Here is a 12,073-nt window from a genome sequence, read left to right as displayed (position 1 = left end):
GGGGGAATCAACAAATTCCTATGCCCCACAAATAACCCAGAGATGCACAATAAAAGCACATTCTACTCATGTAAAAACACCAGGCAGGCCCCACAAATAACCCAGAGACGCATTTTAAATAAAAGGACACATTCTACTCATGTAGAAACACGCTGATTCCTGGACCATCTGTGGGCTGGATTGAGAAGGGCCTTAGTTTGCCTACCCATGGACTAGAGACAGTAACTGAGTGTCCCTTCCAACTCTGATTCTATGATATAAATTTGCACAATAAGGCCCCTTCCAGATGTCCCTTTTTGTTGTGTGTTCACAATAACTTGTTCCTCATCATGATATTGGTGTGGTTATACACGTCATTGGTTATGTGGCGCATATTTGGGCGGTCATATGTGATCAGTACTCCTTGCACCTGCAAAATTTTTGGGGCAGTTTTGTTTCCATGGCCTGCTATGCTGAGTTCTTGTTAACTTTCTAAGCCACAAATGTTATGGGGGTCTTTTTTTGTCCTGCTTTTGTTGCACTATGGTGCAAGAGTGCCTCTCCAGATAGCAATAATGTGATCCACTTTGTGGGAGCAGCACAGAACAACTCATAACATGGAATGACATGTGAATGGCCCAGAATAAATTCATTACAAATACACTATTATTGCATCAAGAACATGTTGCAGAATACAGCCTAACAGGATGGCCCCTCTGGCATTTGTCACACATACACATGAATTTGTAAATCTGTGCTTTGAACCCAGAGCTTAAAATACATGACCTTTTACACACATGCCTTTGGAGAGGATCCCTAACTTAGCAGAGAGAAAATAAAAAAATTCCTTCCAGTAGCACCTTAAAGACCAACTAAGTTCTTAGTTGGTCTTTAAGGTGCTACTGGAAGGAATTTTTTTATTTTGACTACGGCAGACCAACACAGCTACCTATCTGTAATTAGCAGAGAGAGAGAGAAGTGGAAATATAGGACAAACTCTGCCTTGCATTGAATGCAACTGAAATACTGGCGGATCCTGCACTATACCAGAACGGATGGCAACCCTATTCCCTTTTCTCCCTGCATGATGCTTGAATATTTGTTTCCCCCACATCTTGCGTTTTCTGGGCATAAGAAAGCAAGAAGATCCCTGCTGGATCCGACAAAATGCCCACGGGAGGGTTGCACTACTTAGGAGGATCCTGTCCAGCTCTGCAGTTCTGAGATTCTATGAAGTGCCAGCTCAGGACGGCTCTCCAAAACTTTAAAATAAAATAAAAACCCTCTTGACAATCACAGCACCAATCAATCAATGCATGCAATGGGAAAGCAAAACAGAGACAGCAAAAACTTAAAAGTCTCCCAGGGCTTCGTGGCGTGAGGCTGCTGATGCTCCGCCGCCACAGGGAAGGAGGAGGAAGAGAGCGAAGAGGGGGGACATTCCGAGCGCCGGAACTGCCTGCTCCGGGCGGCGGCGGCGCCGGGGCGCGTTTCGCGGTGGCACCACCTGGCCGGGCCGCCAGCAGCCGTAGCAGCTGCCGGAGGGGAGCGTGGCCGGAGCTGGGCGGGCGGCGGGGCGGGATGGCTCCGGGTCCCGCTCCGAGGAGGAAGGGGGCCGCGGGGCCTGCGGGCGGGCTGCCCTCCGTGCGCCAGAGCCTGCGCCGGGCCTGGCAAGACAAGCACCTGGTGCTCTTCGAGCCCCACTACACCCCGCTGGTGGCCGCCTGCCTCTGCCTGGCCGAAGTGGGGGTCAACCAGTGGGTCATACACAGGGTGGCATGTGAGTGGGGGCCCGGGGCGGGGCCTGGGTGGGGGGTCAGGAGAGTGCCCTGGGGGTGTGGATAAGGGGCAAGGCTTAGGTGGGGTTGGGACCCTCGCCGGGAAGGAGGGAGGAAGCTCACGCCTGCAGTTCTTCTGCTAATAATAATAATAATAATTTATTTATACCACGCTCATCTGGCTGGGTTTCCCCAGCCACTCTGGGCAGCTTCCAACAAAAATTAAAAATACATTAAAATGCCACATATTAAAAACTTCCCTAAACTGGGCTGCCTTCAGATGTCTTCTAAATGTCAGGTAGTTGTTTATCTCTTTGACATCTGATGGGAGGACTAGCGTGCTGGGCAGATGGAACCTTGTGGGATTGGGTTAAGGAGGCAACAGCAGCCCTGCTGGCGGGGTTAAGCAAAAGGTCTCCCTTCAGTGGCCAAGCAGGTGGGAAGACCATGGGAAGGACGTGAGCATAGGAGCCAACTCCTAGGGGTCGAGGTCCATTTGTCCCACAACCCCTACCTTCAACTGGTAGTCGGAGTCAGGTCTCCATAAATGCTGGAGGCAGTATGCAGTGCAGCTATCAGGAGCAGCAGGCATTGCTGGATTCATCGTCCACAGATCTGTCCGCCCCCTTTTCAAAACTGCCCCAATTGGCAGCTGTTGCTACGTCTCGTGGCAGTGAATTCCATAGTTGAACAATGCACAGTGGCACATCATTAACAGGACTACGTAGAGGGTTTCATACAATGAGTAGTCTGGGGTAGTTTTGACGAAAGGCTGGGGCTTCATTTGAGCCAGGGCGTAGTGTCAGAACTGTTCTCGATGCTTGTTGTCCTGGCTGCCAGAGCCCACCCTAAATAAAAATCTGTCCCAGCCCTTCAAAAACAGGTCATGGCTAAATGCCTTACACAGAGAAACAGCCACCAGGCATGGCTTTACATGTGTTCTTGTAGACTCGGATAATTTTAGAGCCCTTCTTTTAGATCCAGGCTGTTTTCAGCAGCTGAACCGAGCTCCTGTTTGTACTTGATGCTACAGCTTCTGTGCTTTCCCCAAAGATACAGAGATCGACTGGAAAGCCTATATGGATGAGGTGGAGGGTGTTGTCAATGGGACTCTGGATTACACCCAGCTAAAGGGGGACACCGGCCCTCTTGTGTGAGTAACACTGAGTTTGCAATTATAATGAGGGTTTCAGGAGAGGTAGGGTGGGTACATCTCTATTTACCCACTCACTCTCTCTACAGATATCCTGCTGGCTTTGTTTACATCTTCCTGGGCCTGTATTATGCAACTGGCCGTGGCACCAACATCCGCCTGGCCCAATATCTTTTTGCTGCCCTTTACCTTGCCACACTGCTGCTCGTTTTCCGCATCTACAGCCGAACGAGTAAGGTCAGTAGCTCATACAGCACCTCAAGAAGCACTAAAGACTGTTCTTTTTCCTATCACACAGTAGATGTGAGCCCTCATCCAAACACAGTGCTCCTGTGCAGTACATGTGGGACTTGAAAATTAAAGGCCAGGAGGAGGACAGCAAGGTTTGGGTGGGTGCAGGTTAAGGTGGAATTCTATGGAGCTGCACTGCTGAACTCTTTATATAGACTGAGACTTTCATGTTCATGATACTGTACACAGCAACCGTAAAAAAATGCAACCTCATATTCCAGTTCTACCACTGAGATCTTCTGTAGGAGCATCGCTGGTCTTCCCCCAGGTTGGTGAGGCTCATTTGATTTCAACACAAAGCCGAGCTTTTAGTCTTATTGGCCAAGCCCTGTGAAATGATCTTCCAAAATATATTCAGCAGGCTTCCGAATCTGTATTGACCTTTAAATGATTGCTGAAAACTTTTCTTTGCTGCCAGGCTTATGCAAACAATTTAAGACAAACTTTAGTTAGTGTTTTTTTAATAATAAAAAATTATGTGGTCTTTATTTTGTACATATTCTTGTTGTAAACTGCTTTGATTTTTTAAAATGATGCTTTTGTAGTAAAGGTTCATATAAAACGTGTCCATATGCTGTGAATTAGAGGACACAGCTACAAGTTTTCGGTTCGGCGGTTCTCCCTCTCTTGCACAAGGAGGAAGAGGATCCTGGGAACCTGACCTTACAGTTTGAGAAAAATGCAACTGAGCATGCAGTTGTAAGGAAAAAGGCACTTTCTGCTGAATGCTTGTCTGTTATTATTATTACAACTATTACTTCACCTTCCACACATTTCTCAAGGCGATGCACAAAATACAATAAAAACAGTTAAAAACAATACAGAAAGCAGTAGCAGTTAAAACTAAAAACCAATGTGAATTGGGCACCCATTGCAGGGACATATTCACCCAGCTGAGAAATCTTGCCAGAACAAAGCTTTTCAGAAAGTACAGATTGTGGGTGCCTGTCGTATCTCACCAGGAATTTCATTCCACAGAAAAGGGCCGGCCACACTAAAAGCCAGGAGTTAATGAAGGGGCAAAGTAGCTTCAGTCAGCACAGCTGTCAGCCACAGCCTCTAGGAGGTGCTGGGAGCCCAGTGGGGGCGCACAGGCTGCACGTTGTTGGAAGACTCCCATCTGTAAAATGGGAACAGTGGCAGCTTGAGTCATTTGAAGCCGCCCCAATGGCAAGTGGGCTTGATTTTCCTCGTTGACACCTCTGCTGCAGGTCCCGCCCTATGTTTTCTTCTTCATGTGCTGCGCCTCCTATCGCATCCACTCCATCTTTGTCCTGCGCCTCTTCAATGACCCGGTGGCTATGGCGATCCTTTTCCTGGCTGTCAACCTCTTCCTGGAGGAGCAGTGGTCCTGGGGCTGCTTCTGCTTCAGGTGAGAGCCCCTTTGGAGCCAATCCATCCAATGGGAGGGTATTTTAAACAAACGAGTGGTTCTTGCAGAAGCACAAATACCGTGCACACCTGATTTTTGTGCTTGCAAAGTGGGAACTTTCAGAGCCAACTCATTGCTTCCTGTGGTCCATCTAAAACTGCCTTTGCCAGCCTGAGCCCCTCCAGATGTTTTGGACTACAACTCCCATCAGCGATCTTGCTGTAGTCCTGACTGTTCAGTGTAAACTGTAAACCTTGTGGGCAAGCAGGACAGAATCTTGCTCTCTGTGAAAGTCTGCTTCTACTGTAGTTCTTAGTCAATGTCAGATGGTAAAAGCAAGGTGCATGGGGACTGGAATGGGCCTTGTATTAACCACAGGGATCAGTGGCACCTTTTATCTCTCTCCTCCAGCCTGGCAGTGTCTGTGAAGATGAATATCCTGCTCTTTGCACCGGGTCTCCTTTTCCTCCTCCTGCAGCGCTTTGGCCTGCTAGGAGCCATTCCCAAGCTCGCTATCTGTGCGGCCCTGCAGGTAAGGAGATGGGAAGATTTGCCATGCCCACATTCAACCCCTGGTATCTCCAGCCAAAAGGAATGGTAGGCCTAGGAAAGGCCACATGGCATGTCAGAACAGACAGCACTTAGTTTACAGTGCCTGGCATTCCCAGGGGGTCTCTCATCCAAATAGTAACCAGGCCTGACCCTGTTACAGATAGGTAGCCGTGTTGGTCTGCCGTAGTCAAAATAAAAATATTCCTTCCAGTAGCACCTTAAAGACCAACTAAGTTACTTCTTGGTATGAGCTTTCGTGTGCATGTGTGTATCTGAAGAAGTGTGCATGCACACGAAAGCTCATACCAAGAACTAACTTAGTTGGTCTTTAAGGTGCTACTGGAAGGAATTTTTTTATTTTGACTATGGCAGACCAACACGGCTACCTATCTGTAACTGGAACCATGGAAGGCACCACATTGAGCCACATGAAATGGAAGTCCATCAACCGTGTATCTGAAGAAGTGTGCATGCACACGAAAGCTCATACCAAGAACTAACTTAGTTGGTCTTTAAGGTGTTACTGGAAGGCCTGACCCTGCTTAGCTTTTAGGAGATCAGGCATGACCATAGGCAGTATGACCATAGGTCAATACTTGTCTGATTCAGTTACTACCTAGTGACAGCAGAGCTAGGTGAAACACTTTGAAAATATGCACAGCTGTGATCCTGTCTGTTGGATCATAAGGTTTTAGTTTTAAAAAAGTCTCCAGCTCTCGTTGTTTCTGCAAATATGCAGGCAGAAACAAAGAATGTATGGATGAGGCTTCCAGTGATCATGGTGAGACTCCTGTCCAAATATATATATTTCCATATCACCCTGCTCCATTTCTAGCATTTTCTGGCCCATCCTCTCCTTGTCCTTGTGAATTTGTTTTGTGTGGTTGCACATCATTCCATGAGTTCAGTGCATGTGAGCGGTTACACTGTACTCAGTTCATAACACTCAATTGCACAAAGCAAATAGTGGGTGTTTCCCCTGGTGTTTTATTTCTTAAATGGAAGGGAGAAATGCAATTTATGAAGGATGCGGGCAAGTATGTTTCCCCTCAAGCACACATTAGAGAAGGCAGTTAATGTTGGCCAAGCTCGCAGAGAGCTTTTTTGGCAAGGGAAACCTCATCGCTAGGTGCACATGAGGTTCAATTACTGTCCAACAGCCATTAAGAGGAGGCTGCCCAAAATAAATGCAGTAGGTCTTTTGGAACTGATGCCGGGAAAGAAGCTGAACTGCAGCAAGAGGGCCCCATAGATGAAAGGAAGAAGGGAAGCAGAGATGGGAGGGGTGGGCCAAGCAGTATTTTCACACCTGCATGCCTTCCTCACAGCTGCATTGCATCATGAGTTTTGTAGGTTTAAAGCAGCAGAAGTAACTAGTAGCTTGTGTCCCTGATGCTCCAGCATTTTGCTAAAAATAATAAAGCACTTCCTGGGTGAATGTGCAGCAGAGCCTATGAAGCAACATGACATGTCTCTAATTTTGGAACACAGAGTTGTATTAGCAGAACCCGAACCTGATTTCTGGCTTAGGTGGCAATATCAATCAGCAGTGACACTAGCTCATCTGCTGCTGCAGCTGCAGCTGCAACAAAACATGTCTTTCCTGTTTTACTTCACCCCCTCAGGCGCACACCGTCATTGTCTTCCAAGAGAGACAGATCCCTACAAGTGAAGCTGGCAGACTGAAGAGTGCAGTGACCTCAGCTTCCACAATTTGCTGCGTGTTCATGTTCTTTGTGGGAGAATTTTAAGGCACAGTTGTTTCTTGCAGGTTGTTTTGGGGTTGCCCTTCCTGGTGGTGAATCCTGTTGGGTACGTGTCCCGTTCCTTTGATCTGGGCCGACAGTTCCTCTTCAAGTGGACAGTTAACTGGCGATTCTTGCCTGAAGAAGTTTTCCAGCACCGGACATTCCACCTGGCACTGCTGGCTGCCCATTTGGCTGCCCTGGGGCTCTTTGCACTGAAGAGGTGGCACAGGTGAGATGGTGGCGTTGTCACTGTGCTGGGGGGGGGCAAGTACGTGTGAAACTCAAATCTCGGAGAATCAGGCTCACAATTTATGGGCTCTTGGAGAGAAAGAGATTTTGTTGTTGTTATAGCTTGTCAAGGAGCAGTCTTCTAATTCTCCAGCACTGGCCTGATACAAAGCAAGAGAGAAAATGGGACTTTGGGGGCACATACACAACCCACACAAGATTAGCCTTTTCAGGATTCTGCTGCAGTTCAGTGCAAGGGTGCAGAAACCACTTGCACTGAAAGTCAGTGTCACGTAGTGCACAGAATGTGAAAGCTGGGGCAGGTTCTGGGTTCGCATCCCTACTCACCCATTTGAAGCTTAGTCATAAGAACAGCCCCACCTGATCTCAGCAGAGGTCCACATATCCTAGGATCCTGTTTCCAACGGGGTGAGCAAATGCTTACAGGCATTTTATATATAGGGTGTGGAAAGCAGCAGCTGTTGTCTGTTTTTTGCCCCAGCACCTAGTTTTAGGAGAGAAACTGCCTAGTTGGAGGTCTCCTCTGTCACTCTCTCAGCCTAACCTGTCTCATGGATTAAGAAGAGGTTATGCTGAACTGCCCTGAATAAGAGCTTACACTCCCAGCAGGAAGGGGTCCACTTTCTTATGGATCACAACAGTTCAGCTTCTCTCCTCTCCCCCCACCCTGCCCCCAAACTGCAGGTGTGATGAAAGCATCCTGTCACTGCTGAAGGATCCAGCTGAGAGGAAGAACCCTCCGCAGCCCCTCTCAGCCAATCATATCCTTTTGCCAGAGTGGTGGGGATGGTTTGCCACATGGTAGATGATTTGTGTGATGGTACAAGAACGGCCCTTTTCTGTGGTGGGCCCCCACTTGTGGAACGCTCTCCCTGGCGAAGCTTGCTTGGCACCAAAGTTACTTATCTTTAGGCCCCAGGTAAAAACTTCCCTCTTCTCCTAGGCCTTTGGATAATTAAACAATTAACTGCAGGGTGGTGGTGGTATAGTTTTCATTATGGTATGTATGTTTGTGTTTTTAATATTGTAAATTGCCCCGTGATCCTCCAATGGAGCATGGTATAAAAGTTTAAGGAATAGTAATTTATAAATGGGTGGCGCTGTGGTCTAAACCACTGAGTCTAGGGCTTCATGATCGGAAGGTCAGCGGTTCGAATCCCTGTGACGGGGTGAGCTCCCGTTTTTCGGTCCCAGCTCCTGCCAACCTAGCAGTTCAAAAGCACATCAAAGTGTAAGTAGATAAATAGGTACCACTCCAGCGGGAAGGTAAATGGCATTTCTGTGTGCTGCTCTGGTTTCGCCAGAAGCGGCTTAGTCATTCTGGCCACATGACCCAGAAAAACTGTCCATGGACAAATGTCGGCTCCCTTGGCCAGTAAAGCGAGATGAGCTCTGCAACCCCCGAGTCGTTTGGAACTGGACTTAACTGTCAGGGGTCCTTTACCTTTACCTTTAATTTATAAAAGGGCATGGAAAGAGCCAAGCTTCCACAATCTTGATGCTCCTCCATTCCAGAGCTGCAGTGGATTTGAACTTTCAACTTTGCGCATTGCAACCTTCCCTTAACCAAAGGCCACAGGTAGTCTTTGCTCTCTTCACTTCCAACTTCATCGGCGTTTGCTTCAGCCGCTCCTTGCACTACCAGTTCTACGTCTGGTATTTCCACACGCTGCCCTACTTGCTCTGGTGCACGCCTCCCAAGAAGCTTGCTCATCTGCTAAAGTGCGTACTGGCAGGGGGCGGGGAAGGGAGACGAGTCAAGGGGACTCAGGGTCATGCCAGCTATATGCCTATTTTCTCTGTGCAATCAGATCCATGTAGTTTGTAGGAACTGCATTGCAATTTTACAGAATTTACAGCATACATGCCTGTGATTCCAGCACATGCTCACTTGATCATGATTACAAAGAGAACATCAAAACAAGTGAGGGGGGGGGTGGGACTAGTGGGAGTTAAGCAATGTGCTGTAAAATTACATTTCAAATAATTTGCACATCTTAGACACCAAAAAAAATCTGGATGAAGAGGGAAGCTGCCACGTGGTGCCTGGAATAAAGACATTTTAAAAAATAGCTCAGCTTGCTGCAGAATTTTTATGGATTGGGGTGAAGCAGGGAGTTCAGCTTTCCACCTCCACTTATGAAAACCTTGATGCAGGTGCCACTGTAACATAATTCATGTAGGAATCTAATCAAAACTTTTTATAAAAAGGCCCGTATATTTAGGGGGAGGTTCAGAACTCTTTATTGGCACATCTATTTGTTTTAAGAATGTATAAACAGTTTCCTAATCAATGTTTTCCAAAGCAGAACATGTACACAAATCCGAAAAACAAACTTTGAAATCATTGAATTATCCAAACTCTGTATACATTATAAAATGGCCAAGGCTGTCTTAAAAAGAAAGTTTTCAATAGCTACCTATATTTCAGTTGGATGCCTGTTCCAGAAGGCTGGAGCTGCAGCTTTAAAGGCCTGATATATTTAGTGATATCAGGTGTACTTCTGGGGCACACAGAACTCTTAATGATTCCCTGTGAGAAGAATGCAATTGCCAGAGAGGAGCATGTGGGGCAAGGCTTAAGTTTCTCAAATCTCCTAGCCCTAACTTGTATCACTTTAAATGCTAGAAGCGAAACTTTTAACTGAGCCACATAACGTATTAGAATCATAGAATCATAGAGTTGGAATAGACCAAAGTCCAACCCCCTGCCAAGCAGGAAACACCATCAGAGCACTCCTGACATATGGTTGTCAAGCCTCTGCTTAAAGACCTCCAAAGTAGGAGACTCCACCACACTCCTTGGCAGCAAATTCCACTGTCGAACAGCTCTTACTGTCAGGAAGTTCTTCCTAATGTTTAGGTGGAATCTTCTTTCTTGTACTTTGGATCCATTGCTCCGTGTCCGCTTCTCTGGAGCAGCAGAAAACAACCTTTCTCCCTCCTCTATGTGACATCCTTTTATATATTTGAACATGGCTATCATATCACCCCTTAACCTCCTCTTCTCCAGGCTAAACATGCCCAGCTCCCTTAGCCGTTCTTCATAAGGCATCGTTTCCAGGCCTTTGACCATTTTGGTTGCCCTCCTCTGGACACGTTCCAGTTTGGCAGCCAAATGCAGTTTCTTAGCAGAGGTGTTATATATTGTTGGTGGGGTGCCCCAGCCAACAGCCTAGCTGCATTATTGTAAGCTAGCTGCAGTTTCTGGATTGCTCAAGAGAAGCCCCACATAGAGGGCACTGCAGTAATCCCGTCTTGAGAGTTCCTGATGCCTGGATCACAATAGTCATAGCTGTCTCGCCAGATGAAGCTGATAAAAGGTGCTCTTAGACACTGAGGTTACCTGTGCCTCCAGCGACATATATGGATCTAGGCGTACCTTTGCTGAACCAGAACTGAGGGCAGGGTGGGGGGTGGCAAAGAAGTGAGTGCTAAGTTCAAGATCCTGGTTCTGGTGTAGAAAGCCCTCTACATTGTGGTACCAGGATACCTGAAAGATCATCTCATTTCTTACATACACAATTGATCACTGCTCTGCAGGTGAGGGCCTCCCACAAATAGCCTCTTATCAGGTCTGTTCTGCACAATAGCTGAATTGGGCTTTTAGCATTGTGGCACCTCCCCTTTGGAATGCCTTCCCCTTGAATATTGGGTAACATCTCTGTTGTTGTTTTTATGGCGCCTACTGAAGACCTTCCTCTTTCAATGAGCCTTTTAAGTTGAGCTCTTTCCGAGTCTGAATCTGTGCTGGAATAGTTTTCAATATGTTTTGTATTGTTTTATCTCGTTCGCTGCCCTGGGCTCCTTTGGGAGGAAAGACGGGATGGAAATGTAATAAACAAACAAACAATTTTTAAGAGTAAAAGTGAGGGAAGGAGAAAAACCCACTCCTGCTATGACAGCCTTATGTGACTTCTTGAACAATGTCCTATTTGTTTTTTCCTCTCCCTTCAGGGTGCTCATTCTAGGTTTGATCGAGCTTTCTTGGAACACGTACCCGTCAACAGTTTACAGCTCCGCTGCCCTCCATGTTTGCCATGCCATCATCCTTCTGCAGCTGTGGTATGGGACGGAACCCTCCATGACCCCCCAGGAAGTAAAGAAACAGCCTTTGAAAAAGGCCGAGTGAAAACTGCACAAGAGGAGCTTCCCACAGTGAGAGCATGAACAAGATGGTCCAGGCATGGATGTTGCTCTGGGTCAGATGCTGATGGACCACTTCCATTCCCTCCTGGGAGGACCTCTTGCTCAAGTGTAGGCACTGCCTCCTAGCCCAGAAGGGGGGTGGTGTGTGGATGGGAAAGAGTACAATCTGCATACCTGCTGGTGGTAATGTGGAACAGCTTAAATAAAATCAGCCAGGGCTTGGCGTGAGGCCTCTTGCCTCTGTATTTTGACTTTTGTCTCGTGGCTGCACTTCATTTGCTTTTAAAGCAAGCTTCTTGGCCTTTTAAATGTGGATAACATTTGACAACAGGTGGACTTAAGGTTGTATCCAACACCGTCCCATTAGTGCGAGGACTTCCGCTCGCACAATGGAACTGCCCCTCCCTCTGCTCCCCCCATGCACCCACTAAAGCTGTTCTGTAGATTTTTCCCAACTCTCCTGAGCAAATTAGCGGGCAAGGGGTGCACAGAGACAGGAGAGGGAGGGGAAGTTCGGTTCTGCAAGTGGATATCTGTGCACCAACGGGATGACTTCATCTGATACAACCCTAAGTAGCACAGTCTTGGTACGGGGGTGAGCTGTGAGCAGGAATAGGAGTGTTGCTTTTTACTGGGAATAAGCTAATTTTCTGCTGTGGTGGAAGGAGAGCCTTTCCCACTCATTTCAGCAGTCAAGGCTGTGCAAAACAGGCTTGCGATAACACTCCCTGTGCGGGACAGCACACCTCTCTCTCCCCTTTTTGGACATACAGGCCAACCCAATAGACCAGGGTAATCAAGA

General features: G+C 47.3%; 1 protein-coding gene across 1 annotated transcript; it reads left to right on the top strand.

The window, feature by feature from the left end:
- The first annotated feature begins 1,353 nt into the window (after positions 1-1,353).
- Positions 1,354-11,522, top strand: ALG3 (ALG3 alpha-1,3- mannosyltransferase). The gene is made up of 9 exons (XM_081190376.1): positions 1,354-1,759; positions 2,811-2,910; positions 3,000-3,147; positions 4,413-4,573; positions 4,985-5,105; positions 6,897-7,102; positions 7,807-7,884; positions 8,701-8,844; positions 11,080-11,522. Exons 1-9 carry the CDS (start codon positions 1,369-1,371, stop codon positions 11,252-11,254), a joined length of 1,524 nt encoding a protein of 507 aa, XP_081046502.1. The 5' UTR covers positions 1,354-1,368; the 3' UTR covers positions 11,255-11,522.
- Positions 11,523-12,073: the final 551 nt, after the last annotated feature.

Source organism: Podarcis bocagei (assembly GCF_964188305.1).
Source record: "Podarcis bocagei genome assembly, chromosome: 4".
Classification (NCBI taxonomy): domain Eukaryota; kingdom Metazoa; phylum Chordata; class Lepidosauria; order Squamata; family Lacertidae; genus Podarcis; species Podarcis bocagei.
This window is presented reverse-complemented; position numbering and strand designations above follow the sequence as displayed.

Coding starts and splice junctions, on each gene's coding strand:
- ALG3 (XM_081190376.1), top strand. CDS start 1,369: ATGCTCCGCCGCCACAGGGAAGGAGGAGGAAGAGAGCGAAGAGGGGGG. Junction 7,103..7,806: donor GCACTGAAGAGGTGGCACAG/GTGAGATGGTGG, acceptor CCCAAACTGCAG/GTGTGATGAAAGCATCCTGT. Junction 7,885..8,700: donor CAGCCCCTCTCAGCCAATCA/TATCCTTTTGCC, acceptor CCAAAGGCCACA/GGTAGTCTTTGCTCTCTTCA.